This window comes from Pristis pectinata, chromosome 25, assembly GCF_009764475.1.
Source record: "Pristis pectinata isolate sPriPec2 chromosome 25, sPriPec2.1.pri, whole genome shotgun sequence".
In the NCBI taxonomy this organism is placed as follows: Eukaryota; Metazoa; Chordata; class Chondrichthyes; order Rhinopristiformes; family Pristidae; genus Pristis; species Pristis pectinata.
In genome coordinates this window covers 9,865,260-9,886,587 of record NC_067429.1, presented here as the reverse complement: position 1 = coordinate 9,886,587, position 21,328 = coordinate 9,865,260, and the positions used below count along the sequence as shown (strand labels likewise).

Genomic DNA, 21,328 nt, shown 5'->3' with positions numbered 1-21,328 from the left:
GCAAGGTATTGGTTTATTATTGTCACATCTACCGAGATACAGTGAAAAGCTTTTGCGTACCATCTAGGCAGATCATCCCATATATAATGACATGGAGGTAGTGAAAAGAAAACAGAATGCAGAATACAGTGTTGCAGTTACAGAGAAAGTGTGGTGCAGCTAGACAATCAAAGTGCAAGGGCCACGACGAGGTAGATTGCGAGATCAAGAGTTCATCTTTTAGGTTATGAGAAGTCTGTTCAAGAGTCTGATAACAGTGGGATAGAAGCTGCAAACGTGGCTCTTTGCATTCAATGCATAAAATCAATTTGGAAAACTCCTCCTGGTCGGCTATATTATGGCATTTAAACTGCTGCAGGATATTTAAAACTCCCAGCTAAACTGCAAGAGGCTGCAGACTCAGCCAACTCCATGATGGGCACAACCCTCCCCACCATCAGGACATCTTCAAGAGGCGGTACCTCAAGAAGGCAGCATCCATCACTAAGGATCCTCACCATTCCGGACGTGCCCTTTTCTCATTACTACCATCAAGGATGAGGTACAGGAGCCTGAAGACTCACACTCAATGATTCAGGAACAGCTTCTTCCCCTCCACTGTCAGATTTCTGAAAGGTCCACATCATTATTGCTTTTCATTTGCACTATTTATTTATTTTTATAATTTACAGTAATTTTAGGTCTTTGCAATGTACTGCTGCCGCAAAACAACAAATTTCACGTTATATGTCAGTGATAATAAGTCTGATTCTGACAACTGTGATCTGGATTTCTGACAGCTGAGTTCCCCGACTGCAAGTTAGACTTTATGTAGCAATGAAACGTAAATAAAAAAATTATAATTTCCAACAATAAATTATTTACTCGCAAATAATTTTTACTTTTGTAGATTGCAATAGCAGACACTTCAGAAGACTCCCGCCAAACATCTGGTGATTTGTCCCGCCCACCGAGAACCCACCAATCAGAGGAAGAGGACTGGCAGATGGCCACAGGGCCATCCAATCAGGATGCGCGGGGGCCGGATGGCGCCAAAACCTGAAGTGAACTTCGCGGTAATCGCAGTCGGCGTGTGTTTCGGTCTGTGCAGCGGGAGTCGGTGGTACCTGTGGGGGAGACGTCGCCTATAGTTATCTGGCACCGGGTCAGACCAAGGCGAGGAGCTCAGGACCGAGTGAAGACAGTCTGGGCAGAGGAAGCACTGAGGGCTTTTCCGAGTCGATCAGCAGCCGGTGAGTGGCGGAGGAGCCAAGGCCACTGCAGGGGAGGATGCAGACCGGGGCCGGCTTTCACTCTTTGAGTCTTGATCGTGTTAAATGGCGGGGCAGGTTTCGAAGGGCTAAGTAGCCTCCTCCAGCACTTGTTCTCAATGTTGACCGTTGCCTCCCTCCCTCCCGCAGGTTGTAGCGAGCAATTGCCGCCAACATGCCCACCACCAAAGCCCGCATTCAAACCACCATCAGTTTCCCCAGAAAGAAGTCGCATCGCAGCTGCAAAGCGACTCCAGACATCAGCAAGGATCCACCGCCACCCAGAGAGCTGCCTCTCAGTCCCCGCAAGCGCCTCGGTAATCTTTTATTTCAGTCTAATGTGTGTCTTTGCATGCAAAACTTCTTTTTGGACGGGATAGGTTCTGCTTACCTACTTGTAGCTGAGTCCTTTTTAAAATATTAATTTTTAGTTCAATATTAATTGCTTTATTTTGCCCACTGAATATTTTTTCAGAATGCTTTCATCATGTTTGGTTATGGTTTAATATCAGCCAAAAAAAAAGCCTATCAATATTACTCCATGCAGTGCTGTGAAAAGTGCCTTATCTTGGCCTTCATTCATAATCTTAAGAGGGTAGTCTGATAGGCTTCAGGATAATTTCCCTGATAACATGAGACATTTGTGAAATTTTTCTGAAAGACTTAAATTTTGTTAAAGACTGATTTGCAAGTAAGACAGCAGTGTTCTTTTAATTAGAAAACCACATGAATTTACAGTGCTTGCCTGCCTCTGGTTGAGGAAGCCCTTGCACACTACAAGTTTACTATTTATTTTAAAAGAATCTGCAGATGCTGGAAGTCTGAAATAAATCAAAATGCTGGAAGCATAACATGTGATTCCTAATGTGAGACCTGGGTTTAATGGTGGGGAGTGTTTTAAGTTGAAATTGCAGAAACTACTCGATGTAAAAGAAACTTCTCCTCTGCCATCAGATTTCTGAATAGTCCATGAACACTACCTCGTTATTCCTCTTGCGCTATTTATTTGTTTTATAGTAACTCTTGCACTGTAATGCTGCTGCAAAACAACAAACTTTATATGTCAGTGATAATAATTCTGATTCTGAAATGAGTGATCAGGTGGGTTTCTCAACATTTCTGCAAGGGCTTTGACAGGTAGTGATGTGAGCCACTGGAAAAACATTGTGGATAAGATGTGATTCTGATTTCAGATAGACCAAGTTGTATATTTGGTGGAGTTGTGGATGGGAGGTTCCTTTTTTTTCACATTAACGTTTTGTATGACTTCAAAAGAATGTAACAACATGTCTTTAACCTTAGGTGGTGAAAACCTGTGTAACATTCCTCAGTATCTGCAATGCTCCCCCTCCAAACAGAAGAAGGAAAATCAGCCTGTTACTCCTTCAACACCTAGGGGTCGAAAGTTGGAGTTTGGTAACAGTCCACTAAAACACTCGCCAGGAAAGCTTGAGGTATTCACTGAGAAATCACCAGAGCGAACGCCATGTCGTCTCCACAAGGGGGACGAGACCCCTTGTTCAACAGCAAGCTCCTGGCAAATGATGAAAAGTCCTCCGGTAGAACTTTTTAAAAAGAAAGGTGCGTTCAGTATAAAACTGATCTTGGTTGTTTGTTTTTATGTTCTTTCTACTTTAAGTGTGCCTAACTGAATTGTCAAGTCAAGATTTCCGATACCGCAGTGTTGCCCCAGAGTGTACTGGAGTGTTGTACTTTACTTGGTTTGAGTTGAGGCTGAACCCACTACTGTCAGACGTGCTCCTACTGAACCGAAGTTGGCAATAGATGTCTCGCAGATGGTGCATCTTTGAGCCAGGTTTGATTCTGCCTGACTTGTAAGTTTGAGCATCTTTGGGATGACGTGTCCATGTGGATCTATTGCATATTTGCCCTTATTGTGAAGAACAAGGCTTTTAACTCCATTGTCACCTCCTAATGTTAGTCCCATTCTTTAAATTGGCAGAAAGTATAATGTGAGACCCATTGGCTAAATAAATAAGAGAATGTCATGCATTTTCCTAATCTAGGTAGGGTTGGCAAATTTTTGTTCAGTATCTTTTTGAGCCCATTGATTTATCGGTGTGCAACAGGCTAGTCAGTTCTTTCCATCCAACCAGTCTTCACGATGTGTTGCTTCAGGAAGGCCAGTGGTATCATCAAGGATGCCTGCCTCCCTGGCCATTCCCTTTTACTCTTTTTCCTTCTGGGAGGAGCTTGAAAGCTGGGCCATCCAGATGATGTAGCTTCTTCCCCACTGCTATCACACTTCTTTCACACCCCCTTACTGGTGGTGCCACCATATTCTCATGTTCTTGACTGTACCTGTTGGTTATTCCATTATTGTCACTTTAGCATTTCTTGCACTACTTCAGATTGCACTACAGCCTTTTGCACCATTCTGGCTGTTTGGCATCTGACGTTGTGTTTATTGTATTTATTACTACAAAATATACTGTTTACTCTGTGAGCTTCGTGTGAACAAGAAATTTCCTTGCAGCCTGACATATGACAATAAACTATATCAACTTTGATGCTCAATATTGCAATCAATGATATAGGCTTTGAGATGTTTTGGAGGGCAAATCATAGTTGGCATTTTAACACTAGGCTAGTGTGCAACATTCATGTGATTCAGCAGAAACCAATGGAACTTGAGCGACTAATCACTTTTTTTAAAAAAAATATTATTTCAGATCTGTATTACCAACAGACCAAGCAGGTATTAAACACTGCCATTCCTGAGCGTATTCTGGCACGTGAAGATGAGACCAAAGCCATTACCCAGTTCCTGCTGAATCATGTTTGTGAAGAGAAGCCGGGCAGTCTGTATATTTCTGGAGCACCTGGAACAGGAAAGACGGCTTGTCTGAACCGAACTCTTGCAGATTTGCAGGTATAACTGTCTAGAGCCTGAAAATGGCTGATTTGGGTTTCCTCAATGCCTTAGCTGTAGGTACTTGAGTAAATATGCCAGAAGGTGTGATTCTCAGATTGTACCAAGTTTTTCTGTCTTGGTCAACACTTCCCATATGCCTGATATGGGAAGTGGTTAAATTTTATGAAGACTCCTTGCCTGGATAGCATCCACAGAGGTTTGCAGGAGAGGTTGCAGGGGCAGGATCAGCTTGCATGCCTTCTCCTAGTCATTTGATGGAGCAATGGCAGGTTACTTATTAAATAATCAAGTAACATATTGGCCAGTGTTGTATTCGGAGGTGGCCAAGCTGTATTCCATGGAAACTACAGAGGCTTTGGGTCCATATCCTCATCAAGTTATAAATACCAGAGGTTGCTAAACTGGTCTCTGCTAATGCTCTGCTGCAAGAGGCATTTTCACCAAGAACAGGCCCTCAAAATTCAAACAAACAACATGTATTTTTAAAAAAAAGGTACAGAGACCTATTTGTTCTTGGGTGGACAGTTTACACCTTCAACCCTCCACTCCTGTCTGTGTCCACCTTTCTAACCATACTGACAGATTCTTCAGTTTCTTTTAACCTAACTTGTTTGTTTAGCTTCACCTTCCATGTACCTTTGGATACCTTTGGTGCAGTATTCCAAATTCTCAACACTTTGGCTGACTTTCCCAATTGGATTTAATGGCCCATGCTACAGATAGCAAATGCTTGCCTGGTCAGGTAACATCTAGAGAGAGAAATAATGTTCATGTTAGAGGCCATTGACTTACTAGGTACATTTACATTTTCCAGTTCTGGTCTCCTTCATAGACTGAATAGTTTGCTGACTTGTGTTTAACAGTTCATCCATCAAAATCCATTCAGGTCAGAGAGGGAAGCCTGATGGAAGAAATGACAATAGAATCTCGTGTGATTTCTATGCAATCTAATTTTTAACTTCCATTACAGGAGAAACTTGGTGCCTCTACATCAATTTTCATTAACTGCATGTCACTGAAGAACTCGCAAACCATTTTTTGTACCATCGCAGACAAGCTATTTGGAAAAGGCAAGCTCAAATGTGCAGGAAAAGATTTTCCAAAGAGGCTGACAAGAAAGTTAACTTGCAAGGGTCCGATGGTGTGAGTTGTGCCTACTGAGATGGGCATTTATTTTCTTTTGGAGGGTATGGGGCAATTCAGTAGAGACTTCTGGGGTAATGAGGAATTTTGATGATAGGGAAGAAGATTCCTCCGACAATAAGGTTGGTATGAGGTATAAGGAAGGTTGGACTTGTTAAACAATTCCATTTATTAATACACTACCTGAAAAGGCAAAACTGATTCAACAGAAGCTTTTCTGAAATGGAATTAAATCTGGGAAAGAGCAATGGTTTGGGATTAACATAGCTCAGGGTTAAATGATCTGTGCTCCAGGATTTTGTGCATCAAAGAGGTTTCACTGGGGTATGAAGTGCAGGTGGGTAGAAAATGAGTAAAAGCACTTTGCCTATGCAAGTGTTAATAGAACTGTTTTCTTAAATATTACACGAGTGAAATACTGATGTAGTTATTTACTGTTGGCATTTCAAGTGTCTGTGTACTCTGAGGGCACAGTTGAAAATGTGCATGAATAGTGCTATAATTTTTAACTAGCTAAAAAGCAAAAAATTATCAAGGCTTATTTGGAAGAATCTTTCCCTCCACCCTCACCCCATTGGATAAAACTCATTTCTAGCAGCAAATGTAAATCATGCTCAATTTACACTTTCATTCATTTTGCTTTAAGAATGTCACAAACAACCACTGACCTATCCCAATTTGTTTGTGGTATGAGGTAGTCAGTGATGTAGTAAATTTTAACGTGATCTTGAATGTGCATACACTGTTGTTTGTTATTATGAATTTAAATTTAGTTGTGCTTTACGGAGACCTGAAAATTGATGTATCTCTTGACTGAAAATTTTTCAATAAGGGTAAAATTATTGATTTTTTTGTTGAGCACTAATAACATTATAATAAAGCACCCCTGAGCTGAATAAAAATAAATCCTAGCCGCAGGTATGAGGTATACTGAGCACTCAGAGTTGGTAATCAGAAACTATAGTTCATAAAAATATTTGCCAATAAAAAATTTGGGAAGAGAGCCTTCCTTCACCATTCTCCTCCATCCACCCTGAGTGGCTCACTTGTAGAACTACTATCACAAGGAATAGTTGAGGAGAGTTGCATCAAAACCTTAACTGGGAGGTACACAAGCCCACAAGCAAGATAGCAGTAGAATGTGCTGCCTTTTAAGCATAAACATTGGAGGATTGTTTAATCCAAGTGGATTTTGACAGAATTGTAGGTTTTACCAGAAGGATTCAATTTTGCAGTGAAACTCCAGTGCTCTCTGTCTTATTTTTTTAAAAATAATTTTCTTGCAGTGTTTTGGTGTTGGATGAGATGGACCAGCTGGATAGCAAGGCTCAGGATGTCCTCTACACAATATTTGAGTGGCCACATTTAATCAACTCTCGGCTGGTTCTAATCGGTAAGGTTTGCCGTAGTGTTTTCTGGATCAGTAAAAATTAGTGCTGGCAATGTTTTGTTTTTGAAAACATTGAATTCAGGTTTTGAATTGAACGATATTAGGCACAAGGGAAATGTATGACTGGTATCTCCTGACAACTTTTTCTCAGCTGCTAAATGTCATTTAAGCAGAAATAGGAAGAGGAGTAGGTCACTTAGCCCCTCGAGCCTACTCTACCATTCAATGTGATTGGCTGATTTTCAATGTCAATACCACATTCCTATTCTCTCCCCATACTCCTTGATGTATTTTGTTTAGAAAATTATTTCCTTACAAGATATTCAGTGACATTTCCTTCTCAACCTTCTGTGGTAGAAAATTTCACCCTTGAACCTAAATGTATCCTGAGACTGTGATCCCAGACTCTGACCTGACCGGGGGTGGGTGGGGGGGGGCAACCTGTCTGTGTCCAGTCTGTCAGAATTTTTGTGTAGTTCAATGAAATGTCCTCATTCTTCCAAAATCTAGAGAGTATAAATGTTGTCAATTCACTCACAGACAATAGACCTGCCATCCCAGGAATCGGTCTGGTGTACCTTTGTACTCTTATGGCAGGTGTATCTTTCTCTTTGTAAGAAGAGGAAAACTGCACACAATATTTAAGATGTGGTGTCACCTAGGCCCTGTATAAAATAATTTTAAAAAATCCTTGCTCCTGTCTTCAAATGTTGGCATATTAGTTGTCTTTTGAACAAGAGGTTAAGAGTATGGGAGCAGTATTTTTTGCTTAAGCACGCTGCGCAGCTACAATAGGTGACCAGAGCCTGTAAATTCTCCATATGCTGTGGACCATTGCCATACAGAAGCCATATGTCTGCAGAAAGAACGTGGCTGGCATGTTCTTTCAAAGTTGTTAACTGCTAAAGAAAACTACTGTTCAGTCAACCTCTTGGCTTTATGCTGGAGACCAGGAATGGGTCACACCTTAAGTGCAGGATTAAATGGAGAAGCAAGTCCTTTGAGGGGCATCAGTAACAGTGGTCCGCCTCCTGTATTGACCAAGTATCTTTGGCTTGGTCTCCATTCATCTGGAGGGTGAATGTCACTACCCAAGCCAGTGTTTATTGCCTTCCTTAACTGTAATAATGTCTGACAAAAGTACTGAGCTTTGTGTAAAATCAACATCCTGCCATGCTTCAATTTTCTTGACTGTGTTTAACGTGCATTTGGTGGGTTTGTTTCATACAATTCATTTGCTTGGAGGAGAGATTGGCTTTTCTGAAAGTTAGTTACATGTTTTGTTTGGTCCTCTGTCTTGCATTGCTATGAATGAGAAATCTTTCGGAAGGGCTGTGATTTAGCCAAGGCTGAAACTTTTGCAGCTGTGCTCAGTGAAAAATGCTGAGTGGCTGTTCCATCCTGGCTTCCTCCCAAGGTCCCAACCATCACAGAAGCCAATCCTAAGCCAATTTGATTCCTTCCATGTAATTTCAAGAAACAGCTGAGGGCACCAAATAGATTAAAAGTCAAGGGATCAGACAATATCCAACTATAGTGCTGATGATCTACACTCCAGAATCACTGAGTCTCCAGCCAAGCTATTTCAGTAGTTAGTTCATTGGCACTTACCCAGACAATTTTCCACATGACTGCATGTACTGCTCGCAAAGAGCAGGGCCAATCCAATCTTAATTACTTCCAAATCATTCTTTGCATCTTAGCAGAGTGATGGAAGGTATCATCAATTGACAAGTGCTGCTCGATAGCACAATAAGCTGCTGAGTGATGTTCATTTTGGATTTTGCCAGGACCACTGGGCCCCAGACTTCATCACGTCCTTGGTCCAAGTGTGGACCAAAGAATTTAATTCCAGAGGTGAGATCAGAGTGACTGCCTTTGACATCAGATAGGCAACACTTAAAGTGTGACATCAAAGGACCTTGGTCAAACTGAAGTCGGTGGGCATCGAGAGGAAAACACTCCATGATTGGAGTTGTACCTTGCACAAAGAAATATGTTCATGGGAAGAAAATCATCCCAACTGCAGGATGTCAATGTATGAGTTCCTCCGGGCAGTGTCTTGGGGCCCAACCATCTCCATCAATCACCTTTCATTGCGCATCCCAATTTCTAAGCCTATTTGTTGACTTTTCATCATAATATTCAATTTTATTTTTGTTTCCTCAGCAAATGAAATGGTCTGTATCTGGGCTGATGGGTGGGAAGAAGCCTTTGTGCCATAGAAGTGCCAGGCCATGACCTCCTGGATAACAGTCCAACTATCTAATCTTAGAAGTTCAATGACATTACCCCACCCCAGAATGTTGATGGTGGGGAACTTTTAACCTGAAACTCGACTGGTCCAACCACACCCATTGGCTACAGGGGAATAGTGTTTCCTGCCTGGAAGGAAGGAAACTTACATCTTCTGTAAGGCACAAGTTTAGAGTGTGATGGAATACTCTCCACTTGCCTGCAGCTCCAGCAACTATCAAAGTTTGACGCCATCCAGGACAATGCAGCTGCCTTGTTTGCCAGTCCATCCACACCTAAATACTCATTCACTGTGCCACAGGTACAGTACAGTGGTTGTAGTGCTGCAGTACTGCAGTTAATTGTCTAATGGAACTCCAACAGCACCTTCTAAATCTGCAACCTCCACCACACTTGGAAATGTATCACCATTCCTTTATCATTGCTGGGTCCAGGGGCATTGTGGGGATCCTTCAGTGGACTACAGTGGTTCAAGAAGGCAGATTGCCATTATGTTCCCAAGGGCAATCAGGAATTATGAATAACTGTTGTCTTTGTAAGTGAGACCCAACTCCTAAATGAATAAATAACAATAACTAATAGTGAATCCAAATGACTCTTAATTGTAGACATCATACTAGAAATTTGATGTGTATTGTAGTTAAACTACTGGATCGGTATTGATTGGATCCTCGATTAGTTATCTGGAGAATCAAGACCAAATTCCAGCACAGAAACTGATATTTAAATCAAATAATCAAATTTGGAGTATAAACTAGCATTAGTGATGGTAATCATGAAACTACGAGATTAGTGTTTAAAAGCCCATCTGATTTGTGAATGTCTGTTGGAGAAGGAAATGTACCATCTTAGTCCAGTCTAATCGATGTGACTCCAGACCCATCAATGTTGTTGCCTCTACCCGTGTCCTGAAGTGGTCTGCTATGCCACTCTGAAGGGGCAGTTAGAGATATAAAAGTGCTGGCCTCTGCCTCACTCACAATTAACTTTTTCCCCCATTTAAAAAAAACGCAACAACTTGGATCAAATACTAACTTTTTTTTTTGTTGCTGCAACAATCTCAAACTGGAAATGGGAGAAAAGTGGCCAACATCAGCCATGGGCTAATTGATTCTGTCATCTGAATCATCATTCAATGTGAATCACTCTGGTTCATACAAACTGACATATTGTAAACTTATTCCTCAGGAATTGCAAATGCCCTGGATCTAACTGATCGAATCCTGCCTCGACTGCAAGCTCGTCCCATGTGCAAACCTCAGCTCCTGAACTTTGCTCCATACACGAGGGACCAGATTGTGGCCATTGTACAAGACCGACTGAATCAGGTACAAAGCTTGTGGATGGTGACCAAGTATGTAAATCCTATATAATGCAGAGTGGTGTAAAGTAACCTCACCAAGTCTTTGGTACTCATCCTAAACAGGCAACAAGTTTGAGGCTGAAAGTGGCTTTTGTTCAGGGGGTTAACTTGATGTTTTAAACAAGCAACTTGTGGTTCTCCCTCTGACCCCTCTCTGGTATGAGTTTTGTGGACTGTAGATTGGATTTGGTAGATCTGACTTCCCTCTGCCCTCCTCCCCTACATACTGCTGGGTCATGATTTGTCTGCTGCTGTGTTCAGCTGCAAAGGTCCCAATTCTCTGGACCAACTGCCTATAGTGAAGATGGAAGGTCTGAGATCTAAGCATGGGTGTCATGGACACTAATTTTTGCTCTTAACTTGCAAGAGAAGCCTTCTATGCTTTTATTTATAGCTATTTTGAACTCGCTTTGCTCTTGCAGTCCCTTTTTGTTGCCAATGATTAGGATTGAGAATACAACCTGGCATTCTGGATCTCCAACTTCTGAGGTTCCCTAATTGGGTGCGAAGGAAGGGTAGAGTGCAGAATCGATGAACTGAACCATTTGTGAAAAGTTGTAGTTGATCTGTGCATGACTTTGGCAACTATAGATGCCTGGTTTTCTGTGACTTCTGTTCTTCCTTTTTCTTTGGTTGGCTCCAACAAAAATACTGTGACTGCTGTGATTGAGATCCAAAATGTCCTTATCTTGATTAATATATTCTCCGTTGGTGTGAGAATGTGTATGACAGGGCAAGAGAAATTGGTTTTGGCCATGTTCAAACTTGCAAGTGAGGAGTTAACCAAGTTGCAACCTGACAGATGTGTTAGAGTGGGTGGAGTAATTACCAGGACTGATCACACCTCATTTCATCTCGATTAATTTGTATTTTTAACCCCTTATGGGAAAAATTGTCATAAATGTGAACCAGTCAGATGTTAATGAGGCCAAAATCTGTTGAACTCAATCAGCATGCCCTGTTCCACACCTGTCTTTTGACTGTATCCACTGGGTTAATTGTGAGTGAGGTTTTGATGAGCTCTTCTTTTAAATTAAGGTACCTGGCGAGAGGGTCTTGGATGCTGCTGCCATTCAGTTCTGTGCACGTAAAGTTTCATCTGTATCCGGTGATGCTCGAAAAGCCTTGGATGTATGCAGGTAGGACGTGAGGATCAGCTTGTCCACTTACTACTTAGTTCCGAATGGGTGGGGAGGTGAAGTAGAGAGTAATGGGTCTTGAGCATTGATGCGGAGGTACTGTGGTGGCATAGAGGTTATGTTATCCGACTACTGATCCAGGGGCCTAGATGAGCAAACCAGGGACCAGAGTTCCAATCTCACTGACAGCTCTGGAATTCAGTTCTTCTGGAGTTTGCACTACTTGATGACCACAAAAATTACTGGATTGTAAAATAAATCATCTGATTTAATAAAGTCATTCAAAGTTTGACCTATGTGACCCTTTTTTTAAAATCATGAGGCAATTACATGGGTTTCCCCTTGTAATTAACAACAAAAATCCTCTGAAATGGCTGAACAGGAAAGTCAATGGTTACCATTTTCTCAAGGGAAAAGTTGGCGAATGGCAATAAATGTTGGCCTTGCCAGCGATTTGCCTTGGTCCTGAAAACAAAATATCTTTCTCATTGTTAATTCATCAAACCCCTATTCCAAGGGGTGAAGAGCAAAGCGAGGGCCTTGTGGGGAGGAGGAGGCAGTTGATGATGGCTTTGCTGCTGATCTTAATGCACCCCTTTTCAATATTATCTTCAGTTCACAAGATGCAAATAATTGAGTAGAATTGGGGTGGAGAATGAGTTTTTTTACGTCTAAATCTTACTTTGGTCATGTACTTTTGCCTTCTGAAATTTGTACATTTTATAAAAGAAGTAATATAACCATGCTTTTTGAGGAGGGTTGTTGTGAACTCTTTGTTAATAGTCTTTATTCATTCGATTGCTAAACTTGCAGGCGAGCAGTGGAAATTGTGGAATCAGATGTTCGAAGCCAGGCGGTGGTGGAATGTAAGTTACCTTTTGGAAATATTAGCTACATCTCGTGCAAGGACTTGCATTTAAGAACTAGGATCAATATAAAGAAAAAAATCAACTGTGCAAAGCACCTTGCATGCTCTTGAAACTTGCTGGCAGTTATTCAGTGCATTAGTTTCTGCTTGCACACTGCCTTTTTAGATTTTGTAGATTCAATGTAAAACTGTCCAAGAAAAGTTCTGTGCAGCAAGCATTCTGCCGAGAGTGGCCATTCAACACCATGGCTGTTATTTTGCTTGCTTCCAATTGCCATTACAGTTCCATTCCTGGGACATCACTGGTTTCTTGCCCTGTTTAGAGAGTTTGGTTCCTTAGAACAAATCTAAACCTTCCAGACCAGGAAGGTGCTAGTGCCAATCCCTGGTCTTGTCAGATGGCAGCAAGCAGTTAATGGTACGGTCCACAAAAAATTGACCAGGCTTCAAGTTTCTGATCACTCTACCCTTTCCCCAAAGATGTACATGTCATAAATGGCCATGTGTAGGAGAAGCTATAATGCTCCTCATCTTAGTTTGCTAATGCTCTAGAATTAGATATTAATTGAATATGGGGTAGGTATTCTACTTGGAAGTTGTCCACTACTGCAATGAACCAAAATGTACAATATAAATCGTTTAAATATTTTAGGCTTTTGATCTTTGCTTTACTCTTATTTGTGGATTATGGCCATACCCAGGTGAGTGAGGGTGGAAACTGTGTGGTTTGAGACCTGTCAAGTGTAGTAAAGGAAGATGCAGAATAGATCTTAACAACTCTTCTCCCATCCAATAATTACTGCTGTGCTTTTAAAATCACGTTGAGAGCATAATGGTTATGTCAGTGGACTGATAACCAGACTCATTATCATATTTGTACAGCATAGAAACGGGCCTTTTGGGCTGTTGTCCATGCCAATCTACACTGATCTCATTTGCCTGCCTATTTAAGTGTCTGTCTAAATGTCTCTCTGACTCTCCACCACCTCTGGCAGCATGTTCCAGATATCAACCACTGTGTATACTTTAATTCAAAACAAAAACTTCCCTCCTCAAATCTCCTTTAAATATTGCACTTTGCCTTAAAACTGTCCTATCGTTTGACTCGTGGGCTAGTGATCCAAATCTCTTAACCCCACAACAGTAGAATAATTAAAAATGTTGGAATTAAAAAGCTACTATTAATGACAATCTGCAATCTGTTACTAAAACCCATCTTGTTCCCTGGTGTACTTCCAGGAAGGAAATCTCCCTCCTTGCTTGGTCTGACCCATTGGTGACTCCTGACTCAGTGTTTGATTCTTAATTGCCTCAAATGATTTGGCAAGCCATCCGTATACCCCTTTGGGGAAGGATTGCAAAAGGCCTTGAACAAAATGAGTCTTGAAGGTTAAAGAGGATTGCATGTTTTGGTGCTACCATTTATTGAATTATTTGTGTTTTTTTTCTTAAAGCTAAATCTCCAGTCAAAACTCATAATCCAGGACTGAAAAAGGTGGGGTTGCCACACATTTCCCAGGTCATCTCTGAAGTATACGGTGATCGGATGACACCCAGCTCTGGATCGGAGTGTTTTCCTCTCCAGCAGAAACTTCTGGTCTGTTCACTGCTTCTCCTAATCAGGCAGTCCAAAGTGAAAGAAGTTGCACTTGGAAAGGTAAACAAATCAAATTGTTGAAAGCTTCTTTGCAGATGGAGAGAAGTGTTTTTGAGAGTGAAATTTCTTTCATCCTCTCTTGGCTGAGATGTTAAAATAAGGTCCCTAAAATTTTCAAGTGGATTTTCTTTTTAAATAAAAATTCCCACAGCTGTACTTTGAAGAACTGAAAAATTATCTTGGATTTTTGTTTTGGATTTCCAGCAATAGTAGTTTTTGTCTTAAGGAATTATCTTTGAACTGGCCAATATTTATCTTTTGCTTCATGTGATGGAAGTAATTATCTGGTCATTATCATTGGAAGCAAGTTAGCTGCATTTTTGAAATGCCAACAAGACCAAAAATTACCATTTGGCTAGATGGTACTTTCTAATGACTTGAGGTTATGTAACACGCAAAACAAGTCTTACAGTTAATGGACTAACCTTAAAGAGCTCACAAATGTGGACATTTATAAATTTAAGTTCTTTGTATTTTAATTGGGGAACTGATTTATATAGTTTTGCTAATCTTCAAGTGAGAATGCAGTGTGAGTGGGCAAAGAGGTAGCAAATGCAAGTCAGCACAGAAATATGATGTAGAACATTTTGAGGTGGCGGAAGTGGAAGAAGTCGGTGTTTCCTAAATGCCAAGGTTTTATACTAAAACATCCTAGTAAATGGGGCAATGAACTTAATTTATTCAGGACAATGAGGTAGAAGAATTTCACAGCAATGGAATCAATATAACAAAGATTAACCACTATGGCCATGTTAATCCAAAGTTTTATAATGACAAAAGGCTTGAGTAATATTTAGCTTTTATTTCTGTGCACTGAATGCACAGTCAAGAGTTAACCTTAATCCCCATGCTTGTCAATAACATGGGTCATCAGTTCTACATTGTTGCTGGATAGGAGAAAAGTCTGAGGAATTTTACTACGTGATTCTTAGAATATGAAAGGCACTTGCACAGTTCCTACTGATCAGAATCGGGTTTATTGTCACTGACTTGTATGTCGTGAAATTTGTTCTTTTGTGGCAGCAGTACAGTGCAAAGACAAAAAAATTATAAATTACAAAATAAGTAATGCAATAAAAAGAACAACGAAGTTGTGTTCATGGACCGTTCAGAAACCTGATGGCAGAGGGGAAGAAGCTGTTCCTGTATGTAGAGATACATTTTTCAATTCACTAACTCTTTCATAGAGATAAAACTGTCAAATGTGCTTAAGTAAATGATGGAGTGGGCTTGGAGCAGGTGGCTTTGATTGACCTGACACCAGCCTGGGTACAGCAGCCCAAATGGCAGTCTCTTCTAACAGTTTGTGTGAAGTTACCAAAGCAGAAGACTAGAGGTTAAAGAAATGCAGGTATGCAAAAGAGCTTCCCTCATCCAATGAAGTCCTCAATTTACAACTTTTTTTTGACCAGTTTTCCTTCTCATCTTGAAGTAAAAATGAGGGTCAAGTTTGTTTTGCCCTGTTGTTGAAATGGTAATCCTGCTCAATGAGAAGGGAACTAGGTGCAGAATTTGCCTGATAATCTGCAATGGAATGCAACCACTAAAATAGTAGGACTACAGAGATCGTTGCTTTAGATTCTCTTGCGCACTTGTGCTACTTAAGACTCACGGCTGCAGCTTGGCACATTAAACATTATATATCAGTTTCCTGAGCAGTTGAACTGATGCATGGAATTACTCAGGTTTATATTTGAAGCTCTTTTGTGATGCAGTGAATGTTAAGTGTTCTTCTGTGTTTGTGAGGAGGGTATTTACAGGGCTCTCCTCATTTTTAAGAGAAAAGTTACTAAGCAGATACAAGTGATTACAAAGACAAATGGAACATTATTCCTCTTGCAATAAAGGCCACAAAAGTGGGGAAGTCTAACTGCAAATTTAGAAAGCTTTGGTGAGACCACATCTGCAATAATGTGTAGAGCTTTGGTCTCGTTATTTAAGAAAGGAAAAATTTGCCCTGACAATATTGATTTAACATATTGATTTAAAATAGTAGTAGATTAGGCCTAGACTCTTGATTTTAGAAAACAAAGAGCCCTATTGAAGCCTACAAAACTCTGAAAATTCTGAGGGATTTGACAAGGGTGATTACTACCAGGATGTGTTTTTTCCTGGGCACTGATTTTTATGAGGAACTTTTTTTGAGGGCTGCCAATTTTTGGAACTCTATACCCTGGAGAGCCGTGGATACTGTCATTAATTGTATTCAAGGCACAGATATTTTTGTTTTGGAATTTTCCTGCCTGCTACCTTTTAAAGTAAAGGATGGGATCAGATTGACCATGGTTTCATTGAATGGCAAAGCAGGTACAAGGGCTTGCATGGGCTCACTTGTGTTCTCTCTATGTTTCAGCTCCATGACACGTACAGCAAAGTTTGTAGAAACCAGAAGGTGACTGGAGTTGACCAATCAGAATGCTTGTCGCTCTGCAGTCTCCTGGAGTCGAGGGGAATCGTGTGGCTCAAGCAATCGAAGGAAGCACGACTCTCGAAAGTAAGATGACTGGGTTTAGTGAAAGCCTGATGTTATCCAGTTTGTAAATAATTTCAGGATGTCAAGGAAGACTGACAGGGTCAGTGGTGAAACTCTCCACTGGTTGGGATCTAGGATCGGGAAGAATTTTAAACTAAACAGAATGTTAAGAAACACTTGTGTACAGAGAATGATTGAAATTCGCATTTCCCACAAACTAACACTGATGCTAGATGAACTGTTAGTTTTAAACAGTTTGGTTAACAAAAAAGGATAGGGGTCAAAGGTGAAAGGATTAACATGGCCTTAATCTAATTTAATGCAGAATATGCTGAAAGGTTTTCAAGGCTTATTTTGTTCCCAAGTAACATATGAAATTGTGCTGTGTGGTGCTTGTTCTGCTATTCCCTCCCCTAAGTCACTCAACCTCTTCCTCCAAGACCTTTTAAAACTTGTTTCAGGACTGGTGCAGAGTCCTGGTGCAGGGTTTCAACCTGCTGAGTTCTTCCAGCAGATTGTTGCTCCAGATTCCAGCATCTGCATTCTCTTGTCTCCTTAAAACTTGTCTCTTGGACCAAGCCTTTAATCACCAATCAAATATATAATTTAGGGTCCCATAAAAGATCATGTCATTTAACCACCTTGAAGCACAGCTTTTGAACTTTGGCACTGCCAGTGAGTTGTATTTGCAGCTGCATGCCACCACTAGATGGGGCTTTGGAGCTGCTGTTTATTCCAACTGCAAAGGTACGGATGCTTTGCTGTGTCCATCACCAACACCATGCCATGGTGGAGATTTGCATCTTCAGCAGGCAGTCCATGCAAAAGTGGGACTCTTGATTGGTATGAACCAGCTGACTCCCCAGCCTGTCTGCACCCAAGAACTTTTCAATTGTACCACATTAATAGAGACAGTACTGCCATACCACTCATCTTCTGATTGGGCCACAGAGGCTGGATCTGTTGCAGCAGCTGTAGTATAATCATAATGCAAGTGGAGATCCTGTGCTCCAGCAGTTTGCCTGTATATTTTTTTTGTGCGGAACCAGCTGGTTTAACACTGGCTTCTTTTTCCCCTCCTGGGACTAGAACCTGAACCAAGGGTTCATGCCACAGACATTGGCTCCCTTATCTCAATATGCATTGTTGATACTACATCAATTTAACATCGTGCTGGGTGATAAAGCTGCAATCGGTTAACACTGAATGAATGTCCCCTTGTCCATCCTTGGGTTTGGGGTGGAGAACACTCTTGAATTGACTGTAGGGTTGTTTAGATAACTGTTTGAATATTCATAGAATATGTGGAGCAGGCACTGGTGTCTAAAGCTGTCGGACCTGGGAAACTCACTTCAGGTGCCTACCTGTATCTAGAAGCAGAAAGGGGAGATACTACAGTATGACCCATAAACCAGCTGTGTGATCTGGTTCCTGAAACAAACAGTCCTTTTATATCAGTGTTTCCAAAGGGTTGGGACAAGGGAGTTAATTTCTCCAAAGGGTAACATGATCTTATTTGTGGGGTAAGAGAAGGAATAGATGGTAACCATGATTGTTACAGTGGAGATGCTGTACTTTAACAGGTGGACACCTTGTACTAATTGACCAACTCTCTCCTTAGGTTGGCCTGAAGATTGAAGAGGAGGATGTAGAACATGCTCTTAATGACAAAGCCCTGACAGGAAGCATTTTACAAAGAGGACTGGAGTATTTTAAAACTGCTTGTTTTAATAATTCCCATCACCTTGGTGCTGTCAGTAAAGTAAAATAGAAGTGTCACTGAAACATCCTTTCAGAAATGCATTGTTGCGTCTATTCCATAATTTGTCATTCCTCAGATGAACCTTGGCTATGACGCTTGCTTTTAGTGCTGAGTCTTGTTTTATACACACATGGATGCTGCATATTTCAAGTACGTCGGGAGTGATGAATTCCTGTGCCCTTCAGGTGTGAATGGCACAGTTGATAAAAGCATTGGCCAGCTTAATGAGCTGCCAGAAAGCAGCAGTGTGGAAGAAAGAGACCAGCTGGAATGTTTACCTTAACAAAGGCTGGGGCTTTTTAAATTGCTACTTGCAGCAGCACAGTTCTGGAGACTGCTGGTGAAGGAGGTGTATATTAACTATGACAGTGGCCTCATGTTGATATCCTTTATATTTTAAAAGGTTGTATGAGATGGGTTTCTTGTGTAATGCTTAATAACATTCCTTTGGGAGGTACTCGGCATGTTTTTAAAGATATTTATAATAGTGATTTCACTTTTAAGTAGCCTCTTCAAAACAAAAAAACTTGTTTTACATTGCAAGCTCGTGAATTTTTAACTGAATTAAGACTCTACTATCTAGTTCTATTTTTAAGATCCAAAGGGTATGATCCTCTGATTTTCCCTTTTGTTTTGAGGCACAGCGAGAGAATGGTAAATGTTTCAGCTGCATAGCTTTAACCTTTGTTTCAGTTTCAAGCAAGATTAAAGTATCAGCATGAAGGTAAGGCCTGATGACCTGAAAATTGAATTTTGAGATCACATACAATAGTTCCATACATTGGTGAAAAATTGGAAAAATGTTTAACATATGGGAATATTTATTTTTGTCTACTGATTTAAATTTGTTCCCTTGTATTGCTGAAACTTGTAAAATAAAGAAAGTTAAATGTCATACTGTGGTTTGTCTGAGTTTTCCACAGTAATGCAAAAACGTTAGTGGGGTTACAATGTAAACAGTTGCTCTGGCATCACTAATATGTTGACTGTCATTCAGGCTGCAAGAGCAACCCTGAGCTGGTTGTCTGGTTTAATTCTCCATCCCATTTCCACTTTGGCCTCACACATTGTTCCCTCAAAGCCCAATATACACTTTGGGTAATATCTCATCTTCCAAATAGACACATCGCGTTGAATGCAACAATTTCAGATAACGAACCTTTTCGGTTTATCAGAACTGGCCAGTTCCAATAAAAGTCTTCAATCTGTAATGCTGATTCACTTTTCCTCCCCATAGATGCTGCCTGGCCTGTGGAATATTTCCAGATTTTTCTGATTCATATTTCTAGCAACTAATGTTTTCTGTATCACAGTTCTAACTTTTTCCTATTCTGGTTCATTTTTTATTTACCTCTCCCTCCCTCCTGCAGATAAGATATCTTTATTAGTCACACATACATCTAAACACACAGTGAAATACAGCTTTTTGCGTAGAGTGTTCTGGGGGGCGGCCCGCAAGTGTCACCATGCTTCTGGCACCAACATAGCATGCCCACCACTTCCTAACCCATACATCTCCGGAATGTGGGAGGAAACCAGAGCACCCGGAGAAAACACGCAGACACAGGGAGAACGTACAAGCTCCTTACAGACAGTGGCCAGAATTGAACCTGGGTCACTAGTGCTGTAATAGTGTTATGCTACACTACCATGCCTGCCCTCAATCGTGTTTAATAAAACCTCCCAACCCTCTCTCAGCCAGCCCCATGACCACTTGTTTATCTGATCTCTGCCTTATCACAGATATTCCCTCTGTCCTCGCTATCTCAAGTCTCTGCAACTTAAAATGTGTTTGAATTCTAACTTTACCTAGTTCTGATGGAAGGTCATTAACCTAAAATCTTGACACTGTTTCCTTCTCCAGATGCCTAACCTGCTATAAGTATTCCAGCATCTTTTGTTTTTTATTTCTAATCTCATAATTCTCCAGATTTTTTTCCTGTGGGTCTTTAAAGTACTCATCAACTGACCATCCACAGATTCTAAAGTGGAGTTCTACAATTCCACTAAAATCCATTCTAAATGACTGACATCTTATACTGATATTGAGCCCCTGGTGGTTGATTCTCCAGGTTAGAGAAACAGCTTCTGAATGCCTATTGTCAAGTCCTCTAAGTGTAACAAGTTTTAATGAGGTCACTTCCCAATCTTCGACTGGAGTTTGAATGCAATAATTTAGAAACAAAAGGCAAGCCCAGAAAAGGGGTAAACATTAACGGCAAAACCATTACCAGTGCTTGCTGCCCCTTGTAATGCAAAGGTATGGAATTCAATGTTGAAGTTGAATTTGAAATTCTGTGTGAATGTCAATAAACCTTGTAGTGTGTTTTACTGACCACAAAGGGACAGCAATGAGCCAGGCAGCATGGTTGGAATTCAGTGAGGAAGAGGTGGAAGGTTGCATTTTATGTCATGTTCCCTACTTTCATGAGAATGTCTGAGCTACAAATTTGCCACTCATTTGTTTAAAAAAAATGCCTTTTCTTTGTGGTTCTGTTCAATTGAATGCAAAGGATTCAGTAAATTGCATTGACTCCGCCCTTTATCCCAACATATCTAAGCCTCTGTTCATACTGTAGGTGACATTCCTCATTGTAGTTACCACCACTCTCCTCTTGTGTACTCTGTGGTAATTTTGACCACAAATGGCTAATTGATGAAATCTGCAACGGAGGAAATAGACTCTGAATTTGTTCATTGGCAAAGTTCTAGAAAGTAGAGGAACAAAAGTGAAAGGTGAAGGTCTTGGTGCAAGATAGTCTGAGGATTGGAGAAAAATTGCACTGATTTGGGTGGTTCAGAAAGGATGTGTTGGGGCTGTATTCAAAGTGGTGAGTTTTGATTTGGCAATGGAGGAGCCAAAGTTTTTAATAGGTATCCTGACCAAGACCTATTGCTAAAACATTGGTCACTATGCTGATTGTTGAGGGTATAAAGCCCACAGAATAGTCAAGAGTCAAGTTTATTGTCATATGCACAAGTACATGTATGGACAGGTGCAATGAAAAATGTGCTTGCAGCAGCATCACGGGCACATAGCATCATATAAGCAGCACAAGAATATGGTTGGATTCAATTTGCTGCCTTTCCTACATATGCTGTACACAAGAATTTCCTCCCTCAGCATCTCT

The 21,328-nt window shown here is 40.8% G+C and overlaps 1 protein-coding gene across 1 annotated transcript; it reads left to right on the top strand.

Annotated features, from left to right (window-relative positions):
- Positions 1 to 569: 569 nt before the first annotated feature.
- On the top strand, positions 570 to 19,091 carry cdc6 (cell division cycle 6 homolog (S. cerevisiae)). The gene is made up of 13 exons (XM_052038691.1): positions 570 to 615; positions 890 to 1,232; positions 1,401 to 1,567; positions 2,553 to 2,831; positions 3,944 to 4,143; positions 5,117 to 5,289; positions 6,576 to 6,682; positions 10,124 to 10,263; positions 11,337 to 11,437; positions 12,251 to 12,303; positions 13,760 to 13,962; positions 16,316 to 16,456; positions 18,057 to 19,091. The coding sequence occupies exons 3-13, from the start codon at positions 1,426 to 1,428 to the stop codon at positions 18,204 to 18,206; spliced, it is 1,689 nt and encodes a 562-aa protein (XP_051894651.1). The 5' UTR covers positions 570 to 615; positions 890 to 1,232; positions 1,401 to 1,425; the 3' UTR covers positions 18,207 to 19,091.
- The last annotated feature ends 2,237 nt before the right edge of the window (positions 19,092 to 21,328 follow it).

Bases quoted from the DNA above. Each gene is read 5' to 3' on its own strand.
- cdc6 (XM_052038691.1), top strand. From the start codon at position 1,426: ATGCCCACCACCAAAGCCCGCATTCAAACCACCATCAGTTTCCCCAGA. The intron at 1,568-2,552 runs GTAATCTTTTAT...CTTTAACCTTAG, and splicing joins CAGTCCCCGCAAGCGCCTCG to GTGGTGAAAACCTGTGTAAC. The intron at 2,832-3,943 runs GTGCGTTCAGTA...ATATTATTTCAG, and splicing joins AGAACTTTTTAAAAAGAAAG to ATCTGTATTACCAACAGACC.